Source organism: Canis lupus, chromosome 36, assembly GCF_003254725.2.
Source record: "Canis lupus dingo isolate Sandy chromosome 36, ASM325472v2, whole genome shotgun sequence".
Classification (NCBI taxonomy): domain Eukaryota; kingdom Metazoa; phylum Chordata; class Mammalia; order Carnivora; family Canidae; genus Canis; species Canis lupus.
Genome location: NC_064278.1, coordinates 27,719,042 through 27,733,549, shown reverse-complemented (window position 1 = coordinate 27,733,549; position 14,508 = coordinate 27,719,042). Strand labels below are relative to the sequence as shown.

The following is a 14,508-nucleotide window of genomic DNA, read 5'->3' as shown; positions in this document are numbered from 1 at the left end:
ATTTGAGAATTTTAACATACAAAAATGTACAAATTTATATTGGCTGTTTGCTATTTCGGGTCTACTGGAGCTGTCGTACAGTTCCTGAAAGAATGCTACGTACTTTGCATATTTTTGAGTTATTCTCCCCCCCCTCACCCCACCCCACCCCACCAACATTACTTTAACAGAATTTCCATGGTTTACTGTCTGGAGGGCCGATGGTTTGGGAACTAGAGCAAGCTCTGGGTGTAAGCAGCACGGAACCAGCGGAGCGGACCTGTTGTACTTATTTATCCCCAAGGATGGTGTCAGAGTCTCGGTATGCAGAGGCCTCCAAAGGTTGAGCCACTGAGGCTCCGAGATGCCAGGGGACAGAAGGAACAACGAAACTCCAAAACCCAGGGTCACCGTACGTTCCCAAGACAGCGAAAACGAACTAAAACAAAGGTTTGGTTTACTTAAATACTTAACAAAAAATTTATTGCAAGAGATATATTTCACTGAATGTACAGTTTCAAGGAACATGGTACAAAACGTAGTGGTGCCATCAGCTTGGTCTAATAAACATGAAAGAGGTGCCAATACACAAAGGTCAGAAACAAACCGAAAAGAACCCCCAGGAGCATACCCGACACCATAGGTCCCAGCGCCATCGATAGGTTTTATGTACATCAGACCTACTCGTAAGACACCACCTGCATGTGCAGGCGGGTCGTGCCCATCCGCGGGCTCTGCAGGGCCTCGGTGAACAGGTGCGCATCCCGCGCGAGGCAGTCAGGGGCCGGCCGGCCCGGGCGCAGCTGCGGAGCAGAGGGCACCTGCGCCAGGTGGGCCCCGGCTGCACCTGGGCGTGCGCAGCGGCTAGAAGAGCGGCTGCAGCGGGATGACGGCCGCGTGCGGGGGCAGCAGGGAGGGGAAGAGCGCGCGGGGCAGGGCCGGGCAGGCCAGCGGGGCGGGCAGCGCCGAGGCCGGGAGCACGGGCAGGGGCGGCGCGGCCAGCGGCGGGAGGCCCAGGGCGACGAGCGGCAGGGGCGGCCTGGCGAGGCCCGGGCCGGGCGGGGGCGGCAGCGCCTTGAAGGGCGCGGCGTGCAGGGGGCCCAGCGCCGGGGGCGGCCCGGCCGGCGCCAGCTTCACCTTGGCCGCCAGCAGCCCGGGCGCCAGGTGCGGGCCCAGCTCGCAGGGCAGGCGGCGCAGCTTCCGCAGCGGCTCCACCGGCACCAGCAGCGCCGCCTCCGGCCACGCCAGGGGCGCCAGGACCGGCTCGGCGGCCGCCACCGGGGGCCCGTCCTGCGCGCCCAGGATGCCCGCGGGGAGCCGGCCCGGGGGACGCTGTCTGCAGCCGCCGCCGCCGCCGCCGCCGCCGGGCGCCTGGAGGGGGCTGCGCTCGCCCGGGGCGCTCCGCCCCGCCCCCCTGCCGCGGCGTCCCACCGGCGCGAGGCCCAGCGCGGCTTCCGAGGGGGCGCCGGCGGCGTAGACCGCGGCGAGCTCGGGGGAGGCGAGCGCAGGTCCCGCGGGGGCGGCCCCCGTCGGCACCTGCTCGGGGCACCCCCTGGCCTCGGGAGGCAGCGGGCCGCCGGGGGGCGAAGCGGGCCGGGCCTCTGCTGCACCTGCTGTACCCGCTGCAACCGGTGCACCTGCTGCACCTGCTATACTCGCTGCACCTGCTGCATGCGCTGCACCCGCTATACCCGCTGCACCCGATGTACCTGCTGCACCCAATGCACCCGCTGCACCCGCTATACTCGCTGCACCTGATGCACGCACTGCACCTGCTATACTGGCTGCACGCGCTGTACCTGCTGCACTTGCTGTACCCGCTGCACCTGCTATACACGCTGCACCTGCTGCACGCACTGCCCCCGCTGCACCCGCTGCCCCCGCGCGCTCTGCCCTCCGCGCAGCTCCCGCACCGCCCTGTGGCTTAGTTTCCCCGTTTGAGGCTTCGCTTACGGCCTCATCCCGGGGGCCTAAGGGGGAATCGCCTCTGCTGGGAGACCCCCCTTCCTCCCGCAGGTCGGGAGCCTCCGACCCCACGTGGAACCTGCTGCCTCTTTTCCTCCGGCGCTTCCTCTTGGGTTTCCGGGGGCCCGAGGCGCGGGGCGCTCTCAGCATCTCCTCGGGCGAGCGACTGGGTCGTCGACTTAAGCTTTCGTCCGAGGAGTAAGAGGAGTGTGGCCTGCGCTTTCGGTGGGGCCGCTCGGGCTCGCTGAGGAGGGAGTGGTAGCCCCTCTTGACGGCCTGGCTGTGGGGGCCGGGGGGCGCCTGGCCCCTGGGGAGCGGGTCACAGGTGGGCGGCCCGGGCCTCCAGCCGCAGGGCGCCCCGCAGGTGGCTGGGCTGCGCCTCCCCGCGCGCGCCCCGGGACTGGATGCCACGTCCAGGGCCACCGCGTCCCTTGCGCACTGATGCCTGGAGCTGCGGGCCTCCCTGCTGGGGCATCCGGCGCCCGCGGCTCGACCCACGCCCTCCTTGTCGCTGAAGCTCGGGGACCAGGGCTTGGGCCTTTTCCCAGGTAACTGATGGGAGTCCGAGGGCTGCCCTGCAGCCACCTGCCGCTGTCCCCAACTGGTTTCCGGCGGATTTTTCCCAGTGGGGTCAGTGTAAGTACTTCCCGATTCCACCTTGAAGTGAATTTCTGGTTCTTTGGTTTTCTCCCCGCGGTGACGCTGGCACAACTTTTTCCTCTTCTTCTTCCTTCTGCTTTTACGGAACCAGTGTTCGTGGGTACCCTTCGACCTTGTGGTGGTGTATTTCTCGTCCAGAGTGTCCTGTTCCACCTGGTTCCTGGTGAGCTTGTATTTTTTTGTTTTTCTGATCCTACAGGAAACACTTCTCTTCCTCTGACCCGGAGTCTCATTTTTCCCAGATCTGCAGCTATTGGAGGGAGTGTCATCGACCAAAAGAGGAGCGACTCGGGAGCACTCATGTCCGGCCCCTCCGACGTCACCATCAGGGAGTCCTGCATGTCCTGCCGGAGACACGCTCTTGCTTTCGGAAACCGGTCTCTTGCAAATGTCTTCTGCCTTCTGCTGGAAAGGAGGGTCAGTCGAGGGCAGCTTATTTTTATCTAGGTTGCTGTTTAATTTGGTGGCCTTGAAGTCAAAACAGAGAGGATTGCAGCTGTAGGACACGGGTGGCTGAGTGGCTGTGTAACTCAGCATCTCTGATGGCCACTGAAGGACTGTGGACCCGTCCTTGTTGAGTACGGGTACGAACGGCTCACACGGTCTCTTCCCTAAATCTGATTTTTTATGTAAGGTTATGTTTTCCTCTTCAGAATTTGAAGGGGTCGACATCATCTCAGGACCATAATCTTTATTCGCACCTTCAACTACAGACGCCCCCCTGTCCTTACCATTTTCCTCTGTGGTAGCCTGCAAGGACGCACCATCACTCGCTAAGTCAAGGCCTGTGGACTTCCTTCCTGACACCCCGGAACCGTTATCGCTCATAGGCACGTCTTCATTAATAACAGCATCTTCCAGGGGTATTTGATCTGCCAATGGGACTGAGTTTTGGCAGTTATCTACATCAGAAGATAAAGGGCGTGGAAACTGGCAAAGTGAAGGTAATAAAAATGTATCTTTCTCACTAGAAACTTCTTTCATCTCTTGAGTTTGAGCACTTTCTTTGTCCGCACACGTTCCTTCTGGTGGATGGAAAGAGTTAGCTTTCTCCTCAGAACTCAAAAGCACATCTGTTGGTGAAGATAGTTGAAGATGACAGGCACCAGGGACAAATCTACTTTTTCTGCTAAATCCTTTTTCCACAGAGGCATCATCATTGTATTCAGAGAAGGCTGCAGCTGAGGACTCCAGCTTTACGGACGCTTTCTTCGGAAATGCGAAAGAAAAGCCAATTTTGTGTCTGTGAATTCCTTGGGCTTGATCCCCACGTTGGTTATTTTTTGCTGTATGATTATTCGCACTTTCTGGATCTGCAGCGACGGTGGTAACATCTTTAGTAGTCTCTTCACTATGAATCAGAGTGTATTTGAAATCTTCCTGGTTATTAACCGGATCCACGACAACTCTTTGGGAAATCTCACTACAATTTTCTTTCACAGTAACAGTTGTTGACTTGAACATGGGGCCACTTCCAGGAGCGCTACAAAAAGAAAAGTGTATATTAGACAGAACACCTCTGAGGAAAAACATCCACACATTTATATGGGATAAATGTCATTATAGGATTTCTTTTTCAAATTTTAAGACCTTCATGAGAGAATTACTTTCATATAGTTCAGTTCCCTCCCATAGCACTGCGATGACAGCATTTAGTTACTGCTTATTGTTTGGGATAACTTGGGGACACCCATTTTGAGGTTGACCTTTGTAGCTGTTAGCAGCAGGTCAAGGACATTCCTGTGCTCTCCTGAGTTCTTACTGACCAAGATTCTTTAGCCTCAGGGCCTCTTCAGGTATCTTGGAGGATCTGTAGAATCGTTAAAATAAAATTATTTAAATTTACAAAGACTTAACATCATTAAGACCGTATGGAGACTATGAAGAAAGCTAAAACAAAACAAAACAAAACAAAAAAAAACAGAAAAGCTGAGAATTCAGGTCAACATTTCCATTCAACCAGTGAACACTGGTTATTAACTGGATCCTCGACAACTCTTTGGGAAATCTCATTACGATTTTCTTTCACGGTAACAGTCGTTGACTTGAACACGGGGCCAAGTAGAAGGCTACGGTGCAAAACTAAGTAAGAGATAACAGTAACTTTAGAATTTTAAATAATATCGTAATATACAGTAGGTATAGGACAAAAGGCTATTTACTTAAGATGTAATTTCTATTTATTTGGCATTGCAGTACACGTTACATAGTGGGTTCTCAATCAAAAGAGCTACACTGGGTGGCATATAAAGAAGGAGCCACCTACATAGCATCTTTGCCCGAACAGAATCATGCTGTGCAGAATTTTCCAGCCTATTAAGTTTAGTTTCTTAGAAGTTATAAATTAAAAAAAAAAAGAAGTTATAAATGGCCCCTAATTTTTTCAGTTGACTGTTTTCTTTATCTAATCTCTACCACGATGGGCTGTCTCATGGCTATATTTGACATTAAGAAACAATGCCGGTTCTTATTTTGCACATCTTTAGAGGCCCCCAAATTAATGGGAAAAGTGTGTGTGTGTGTGTGTGTGTGTGTGTGTGTGCTGTGAAATATGAACTGTTACTGAGGAAAGTAATTTAGATGAGAAGTTTTGCTTCTTTTTGCTTCTTGTGTGTATCTTTCTATTAACGCTAGTTCTCTCAATATATTAAAATGTACATTTGCAAATGCTACTTATAGGACGTTAAATTGCATAGGCCCTATGATTCTCTATAACATTACCTTGTACCTCGTATAATTTTTACTACAAAGAGGAAAAAGATCTGGTTGGTACGACTGAATAGCAGTTATGTTTGTTTTTAACGGTGCCCTAGAGGATTCACAATACATTTAAATTTTATTTTGATTTTTCTAAACTTGACATCCCAAAGAATGTTATTATGGCAATATATTCCCTAACACTACATTCAGTTTAAAACAGATCTCCTATAAAATAGTTTTATTTTAAACAATAATAAGAGAGCCCCATTTATTTGGGGGAAGGGGGGGAGAGCACTCTAAAAAGTTGTCTTCTTTTTATGACTGCTTCCTGGCCTGAATTGTAAATTCTGAATTATAACAGTATAACTGTTTACTGTTAGAAGCAGGTCAAAATGTAAGAGCTTTGAACTTCTAACAGTTGTGACTGTTCATTGACAGTGAAATTAATATTGACTAGCCTCTGAAGTTCATAGGGCCTTCCTAACCTCTATTTTTTTAATAAAAGATACTTTCAGATAAAAGTTCTCCAAATTTTAAAATTTTTAAAATATTTCCTCTTAAAACCCCTTTTATAACAAAGGTCATGATAGGGTGCTTTGTTCTTTTCTTCAACAGAATATTTTGAATTTCCGCTAAGAAACAGAGTGGCTTTTAACTAAGTGTAAATAGAAGAGTAATGTGAAATTAATTTTTCTTTGAAAAGTAAAACTAAAGGAATATTGGCTGTTTATTGAAATGTACATTAAGCAAGTGTTTCCATAAAATTCAAATTCAAATTCCTGTCTACAGCCCACAGAAAGCCATGAAAATGTTAGCCTCTTATCCTGGGTACAGAAAGAAATAAATAGAATTGTGTCCTTTATTTCTTTGTGTGTGTGTGGTTTTTTTTTTTTTTTTTTTTTTTTTCTGGTCATTATGTTTTAAGAAAACAAGATTTCATTGCACACTCACCACACAGTTTCCTTTCTTAGCTCGGCCAGCTTGTGCAGGCGTTGGAGTGCCTTTTCCTGTTTTCTTTCATCTTTCCTGGATTTAGATGCTACATTTCGAGCAAATTCCCTTTGTTTCAGTTCTTTGAGCCTCTATTAAGAAATATGGAAATGATTAATAGCATTTGGCTCTATGGCAATGTTAAAGTTACTGTTGTTATTGTTGGTATTTTCCAGTACATTATCTTTGACCTCATGTGAGGAAAATACATTTGTGACAATTCGCTTCTAGAAAAAATATTTTTTGTACCTTTGGCTTGTGAAAATGCCAGTGCATATTATTACATTACATTAAGGATGTACCTAAGCCTTAGATAAATTGGAATTGACAACTTTCATCTCTGTTTACTGCCTTTTCTGCCAAGGTCCTGTGCCTAATTCACATGGAAGTGTTAGAGTTTTCAAACAAATTTAATTCGCTTGTATATTTCAGTTATATATAATAAATTTCATCATTTTTGATGTGCTGTATATTAGATTGGTACTGGGCCCTTTCATATTTTCTAAGAAGAGTAAATGTTTTATGTTAATCCATAAAGCAAGTAACCTCTACTAACGTGATTTAGAACAATCCCTCCCCTCAAATATCAGGCACATTTCCCAAATAATTCAATATCTGGGAAGAAAAGTGATAGTGCTCTTTAGAAATTTGTTTTATATTTGGCATATTTTTCATCTGTATTAAAGGAGCTCATTTTTGGGGTTGAATAAGTTTTGGCCAGAAAAAGAGGATGTCAACTTGAATAGATAAATAGCCATGTATGTGGCATGATTTAAGAGACACCAAAGTGGTCCCATGCCCCAAATCTTTTCACTATAGTCTTCCACCGAGAAAGTTTATACTTATTAAAAACAATTAAAGTCCTATTTTTTCTCATGAAGGCTCATGGTGTGACGCCTTTGTGATATGTCAGTCTTTAAATACGACTCTAAGAGCATAAAGCATACACTAATCACTTTTTTATGAGGTGACTGAATAAAGTATTTTTTAAAAGATTTTATTTATTTATTCATAAGAGACACAGAGAGAGAAAGAGAGGCAGAGACACAGGCAGAGGGAGAAGCAGGCTCCATGCAGGGAGCCCGATGGGGGACTCGATCCTGGGTCCCCAGGGTCATGCCCTGGGCTGAAGGCAGGCGCTATACTGCTGAGCCACCCAGGGATCCCTGAACAAAGTCTTAATGAATGACTTCTACACATACACTGACGAATGTCAGGGGCTTAGAACAGTGCCTGGTATATAAAATACCTGCTCAATAAATATTTGTTGATTTATATGTGAATCACTTAAATCCTCCAAATTAAGAAATTTCTCACCTCAAAAAAAGTTAGTCATAATGATGAAATAATGTTAGACTCCTGATGACCCTGAAGTACACCTACTTAATTTCACCTACTTGGGACCATAGCTTAAGCTTCAAATAATCTCTAATATTTTAACTGATGGGACTTATATAAGGTGTGTATCTATACATATATATACAAGGTTATTCCGGAATAAAGAATAATTATTAAAATAATATAGACTATTGATCATTTATAAGATCTAGAATTAGAGTATAGTAGGGCAAGAATATTTAGCTCTAAATTTTAGATATTCATAATCTTGGTCATCTCTATTTCCCATAACTTTGAAGTCATACCAAGACTTACTCAACTGACAATTACTGAGGTTATGCATTCACTCTGTTGAATGGCTGGGATTATAAAGAAAAGATTAAGGCCAGTGTCTGTGTGTCTGTCACTGGGTAAATGTATGTGAGCATATACATATATGCATTTTGCAGAAATAAGAAGAGAACACACACAGGAAGAGATAACAGCAATTATTGATTGAGGTATTTTTATCATGCAACATAAGGACAGAAAAGGAGAGCCCCCAAAAATCCCAAGAAGGCTATCTGGGAAAAATGACATCTGATTTGGATCTTCAAAGATATAAAAAAAGCATGAAGAAGAAGGGTTGGATGTTAGAGGTGAGAAAATATTTTAGGAAAATCTTGTGTAAATGTAGAAATAGGAGCATGCATATTCTAAAAAAAATGCAAGTAGAGAGAGAAGTATGGTTAAAGCAGATTGAATGTGCGGAAGTGATGAGAACTGGTGAATTACAGGGTCTAAGCAAACCAAACCTGTCTGTCACTTTAGGAGAGTTTAAACAATGCAGCGCTACAATGGGATTTTCATTTTATCAAGAACCATTTGGCATCAGTATGCATGAAATCTTGCCATGGAACAAGTTGAAAGACAGAGGATGCCTAAGTGGGATATTACGATGGTCTAAGCAGGAAACACTAAGAGCCTTTCTAAGACAGTAGCAGTAGGGAGAAAAAGCAGACTTGGTGACTTATTTGATGTGCACAATCGAGTGGCCTCAGGTTTACTGAGATATACTACCTGCCATTGTAAGACAGAGGCGCGTTCAATCAAGAGAGGGTTTGGGTGCTAAGAAGAAGATGCTAACAGAGAATGTGAAAGGAAACAGAAGCCAGATTCTCTGAAATAAATATTTAAAAGAACCAGAGTGCCAAATGAAATAAGGCCAAAAACAAAACAAAACAAAACAAAACAAAACAAAAAAAAAAAGAGAGAGAGAGAGAGAGAAAGAAAAGAGTTTAAATACCAACATAAGAATTAATGTTCAAAGTTTTTTTAAACTCTTATTTATAAATATTGATATCTTAACAAATTGAAATAATATATTTCCTACAAGATCTGCTAGGAGACTACAGATGACAAATAAGAAAGTTAGACTCAATTTTAATAAAATCTTTAGGATACACATGAATTTATATATATATATATATATAAAATAGTAGTATATATATGTGTGTGTTGTATAATAGTAGGTTAAAAGTATATTGTTTCTAATAAAAAGCAAAGATTTCCTAAAGCAGGTATATGAAATGCCAAGAATTTTCCTATTTACTATTTCAAATTAACCATTAGGATTTGAATTAACCTGTTCTCATTGAGCTCGTAGTTAAAGATCAAGGAGCCCATCAGTTATCAGATGCCAGCACTGTTGCGCTTTCTGAGAAGTGAGTACTCGACATGGCTAGAGTCAGCTGTTGATGCGTATTTAGAGAACTGTGGATATTTAGGACATAAATGTTGCTTTCGTCCCACCGAGCTTGTCAGAAGCACCAAGCTACGTTCACGTGTCCCTGTCGCTGCCAGTCTCCCTCTATGGACACATCATTCTCTTATCTCAGTGACACACTACGTGATATCAAGGTAAATGAGCTTGCCCAACAGTGATGGTCGGATTTAGCTGCGACGAAGATAGGCCTGCCCAAATACTTTGGCTGGTCTTAGACTAGAATTTACCAGCCTTGGCTTGACATCCTTTCTTGTATTTCTCCACAGCATAAATAAACTCCTGCATCATATTTTATATGTAGTAGAGTAATTTGGAAAGGTCAATAATAGAAACCAAGTAGATGCTTTTGAGAATGCCAAATGGAAGGAAAATGTAAGTTCAAGTTCCACACAAACAAATATACTGGATAATACCTGTGAGACTTACAGAAATATCAACGCTCTTTCGAAAATCTTCCAAACAATTTATTGACAGTCACTCAAAAGAAATTCTTAGTGATAAATGTCAGGACAGAAATGACAGTCGGCAAGAATAGAAAACTAGAAGGATGTTAGGGCACCTGGGGGACTCAGTTAAGCGTTTGCCTTGGACTCAGGTCTTGATCCCAGGGTCCTGGGATGGAGCCCCTCATCGGGCTCCCTGCTCCACGGGGAGCCTTCAGCTCCCTCTGTCTCTGACTCCCTCCCTCTCTCTGTCTTGCATGAATGAATAAATAAAATATTTTAAAAAGAAAAAAAGAAAAGAAGAAGAACATTAAAAAGAATTTGTGGGAAGATATGGTCTAGCTCCAGGATCACAAAACGAATTACAATGTACACACGCATAGAAATCCAATGTGTGTTTTTCGAAATATAGAAACAGAGAATGGAAAAACAAAAAGAATCAATGATTTCAGAGGGTCCACTCTATGTTTCCATGGATTTTACTTCTATTAGGACCAAAGTGTCACAAGCGCAACCCGGTCATGGATCCTCAGATACGGTCTCAGGAAAGTCATGGAATTGGATGGTTGGGAAAGTTAGGATGATCTTGGCCTCAGGGGAGTGATGGTGTTTTCAGAGACTGGCAAAGGTTTAAGCAACGTGACAAAGACTGATGGAGAAAGAGAAGGAGGGAGAGAGGAAACCACTTTGACAGTTCATCATTCCGTGCTTAGCATTTAGGTAAATCGCCCCATTTTAACAATTGCGAACCAGACCCTCGTGAATATTCTCATATTTTGTACGCTTCTCTACAGGTTCCGGCAAACAGAATTACCGGAGTAAAAGATACACATTGGCACTTTCTGAGGTCTCCCCAGGTGCTGTTCCTAACTTTAGAGCAGTTTTGTACCCCTCCCAGCAGGATGTGAGAGTATATCCAATATTGGGAAGCATCACTCTTAACTTGTTTAATTGATTGGGAATACATGATATATCCTTAATGTTTGGCCTTTAATTCTTTCCTTTACTGGGAGAGCTGGCGTATTTCGGTATACATATTAGCCACCCACATTTCGTCTAGAATCGATACCGTTCCTTAGAATGTATTAAGCGAAATTGCATATGTTACCTCGTTTGGTTCTGAAAATAAACACAGGAGCCAGCACGGTGAGCGTTATGATCCGTATTCAGAGAAGACACAGCTGAAGCTGAGCAGACTTTAGAGCCTGGCCCAGAATCACATGGTGGAAGCAGGACTGGAAGCGGGATTTCCTAGAATGTTTCCCGTGATTTATCTCCTCTATTTGCTCTGCTATATCGTTTTCAAGCTGTGCTTTTAGGTTGGGCTGACTTGGCTGAGATGCACATGCCCATTTATCTCTCAGCAAGTATTAATTGAGGGTACATTATGTGACAGCTGTTGTTCTAAAGCACGGTCGATACATCTGTGACACAGGAGGGGGAAAAGAAAAGCCTCTTGGTGTCTTGAAATGTTCATCACAGTCGAGAAAGAAAGACATCAAGACACATAAGCAAGTCAGTCAGGTATTTTAGGAGATCGGGGGGAAGAAACAAAGTCAACCTGAGAGTGCACGTGGCCGGGGGAGGCCTGCTAAGTTCAAATGCAGTGACCGGGGAAGGTTTCCTACTAGGTGACTCTTCGGTTTCTGCTTAACAATCACCACGAACTCAATAGCTTAAAACAGGACATATTTATTACCTCACCGTGTCTGTAGGTCTGCAGGCCTACACTTTGCGTGATTAACAGGTTGGTTGGCCAGGCTGCATCCTCCTCTGTGCATCCTCCTCTGAAGGTTGGTCTTGGAAAAAAATCATCTCCCAAGTTCCTGGAAGTTGTTAGTAGAATCCATTTCCTTGTGGTGGTAGGACTTCCGACTCCCCGACGGCCAGGGCCACTCTCAGCCACCGGAGGCCCCAGCAGTCTCTTGCCCTGCAGCCCATTCCCAAGCCAGCTTACAACCTGGCAGTTGCTTCACCTTCAGCAAGGAGGTGCCTCCGTGCTGCTAAGACTGAGCCTCATCTAACACGGTCTATACAGCGCAACCCGATTAATGGGGTGACGTCCCATCGCCTTTTTCAAGTATTTTATCAGTTAGAAACAAATCACAGTTCTCTATCCGCATTCACAGAAAGACTCACTGGGGGGTCGACTTGGGGGTGTGCCTCTCACAGAAGGTGTGTCTTCTCGTTGAGGTGATATTTGAGTAAAGAACCGCAGAACCGTCAGAGTGGAAGTCGCAGCGAAGCGCAGGTTATTTCGTTTCGGTTATTGCTCTCCGCTGCATGGGAGTGCTGATGTTCCTGAGCTGCAAGTTTACAAAGGGCTGGGAAAAGACTTGTCTGAACTACACCACCGGGCAAGTGACAGATGACAGAGGAGGAGGAAACTCAGGCCTACTTTCCAGATGGTTCCGCACTATACGCAGGCACCACCCAAGAGTGGACCTTGCAGCACTCCGGCCCATCCGTGGGACATCCTCGAAAGATAGCGATAGAAGGAAGTCCTTCCCACGGACAGCATTTGGAGCGGTGAACCTTGATCATTTTGCTTGGGAGGAGAGGTGGCCAGAAGAGATCCACTGATTCCTGGGCCATGGCCCATGGGCGGGATGGCTGGTTAGAAACTTGGAAGGAACATAATTGGAAAAGTAGTGACCAGGAGGTCTGGGGAAGAGGTAAGTGGCTAGATCCCTCTGAATGGACTAAGAACTTGAAGATACTTGTGTCTCATGTGAATGCTCCACAAAGGGTCCCCTCAGCAGAAGAGGATGTTTATAGTTATGTAGATAAGAGAACCTGTTTTGTGGATGCCAGCTAGCCTCTCTCCTCAGCCAGCCCTGTCACTGCCCAACGAGCTCCTGAACAAAGTGGCCATGGTGGCAGGGATGGTGGTTACACCTGGGCTCAGCAACATGGACTTGCCTGGCTCTAGCCCCTGCTGAGAGCACGATCTGCCCGCAACAGAAATCAGTGCTGAGCCAAAACAAAAGAACAAAGAAAACAAAACAGAATCATACTCATAAAGACAGAGCACGAACTGGTTGTGACCATGGGGGACGTGGATGAGATACGGGGTAAAACAGGTAAAGAAGATTAAAGGGTACAGACTCCTAGTTATAAAATAAATTACGTCGCCAGTAAGTACAGCATAGGGAACATTGTGGACAATATTGTAATGGCTTTGTCTGGTGACAGACTTAGCACGGTGATCATTTTATGATGTCAGGTCATTATGTTGTACACCTAAAACTAATGTAATGTTGTACACCAACTTTACTTCAATTACAATTTTTTAAAAAAAATAAATAAATAAAAAGTTGATACAAAACAAATACACACACAAAAAACCAGTGAGCCCTGAATATGGCACCATTCCCAGGGGTGATCCACCTTGGTGGCAGGCTGATTAAATTAGGACAGCTTCCTTCATGAAAACGACAGTGTTTTGTTCTTCCTAGAACACATTTGTACTCTGGAGACACATCTGTCATTCCTCCATGTGATGCTTCTTCCGAAACTATAGTCCATGGACTTACGAAATGCCTTGTTTACCATCATGGTGTTCCACTCAGCCTTGTTTTTGATCAAGGAACTCACTTCACAGCAAATAAAGTGGGGCGGTGGGCCCATGTGCATGGACTTCACTGGTCTTCTTGTGTTCTCCACCATCCCGAAGCAGCTGGTTTGACAGAATGGTGGAATGGCCCTTGGAAGACTCAGTCACAGCTCGGAGTTGGTGACAATATCTTGCGGGGCTGGAGCAACCATTATGGAGGAGGTTATGTATGCTCCAAATCTGTGTCCAGCAAATGGTACTATTTCTCTCCTAACTAGATTGAAAGGTGGTAGAAATAGGGTTGGCACCCCTCAGGATTACCCCTAGTGATCTACTAGCAAATTTTTGGCTTTCTGTACCCACAACCTTACGTGCGGCTGGCCTAGAAGTCATAGTTCCAATTGCTGGCGGGAATTGGAACAAATCCATCAGGAGACACATCAAGGATTCCACTGAGCTGGAAGTAAAATCTACTACGTCACCACTTTAGACTCTTCACGACGCTGAATCCACAGGCAGCGAAGGTAGTTCGTGTGTTGGGTGAGATGATATATCCTGATCATCAAGAGGAAAAGGCGGTGCCACTCCACAAGGAAGGGATGGGGAATTATGTCTGGAATGCAGGAGATCCCTTTTGACGTCTCCTGGAATCCCCAGGTCCTGTGATTACAGTCAACGGAGAGCTACAACAACCCAACAGCAGGCAGAGTTATTATTAGGCCACATATGCATGCGGAATGAAAGCTGGAGTCACTCCACAAGGGAAAGAACCACAACCAGCTGAGGTTCTTGCCGAGGGCAAAGGGAATAGGTGGTGGAAGAAGGCAGTTTTAAAGACCAACAACAACCATGTGATTAGACACAGAAATGAGGACTATAGCTGTCATGGGCATTTCTTCCACATTTTATTATGGATATGAATATATATCGTGGATATGGATGTTTATGAATACATATAACCTTTATTTTTTTCCTCCTTTATCCTCTTATTATATAACCTAAGATGTATCAAATTTACATTCTAGTATTTAAATATTAATGTTACATCAGGGTATTACAGTTCTAGGGTATCAGAGAGAAGAGTGAACACCACCCGACCACTTTGCATCCTC

The 14,508-nt window shown here is 45.3% G+C and overlaps 1 protein-coding gene across 1 annotated transcript in view; it reads right to left on the bottom strand.

Annotated features, from left to right (window-relative positions):
* Positions 1-430: 430 nt before the first annotated feature.
* Positions 431-14,508, bottom strand: part of ZNF804A (zinc finger protein 804A) — a 273,850-nt gene continuing 259,772 nt past the window's right edge. Inside the window, exons 3-4 of the mRNA XM_025460466.3 lie at positions 6,256-6,386; positions 431-4,087 (exon numbers count right to left, since the gene is read on the bottom strand). Of these exons, the coding sequence (XP_025316251.1) occupies positions 844-4,087; positions 6,256-6,386 (3,375 nt within the window). The 3' untranslated portion in view covers positions 431-843. The remainder of the gene's footprint in view (positions 4,088-6,255; positions 6,387-14,508) is intronic.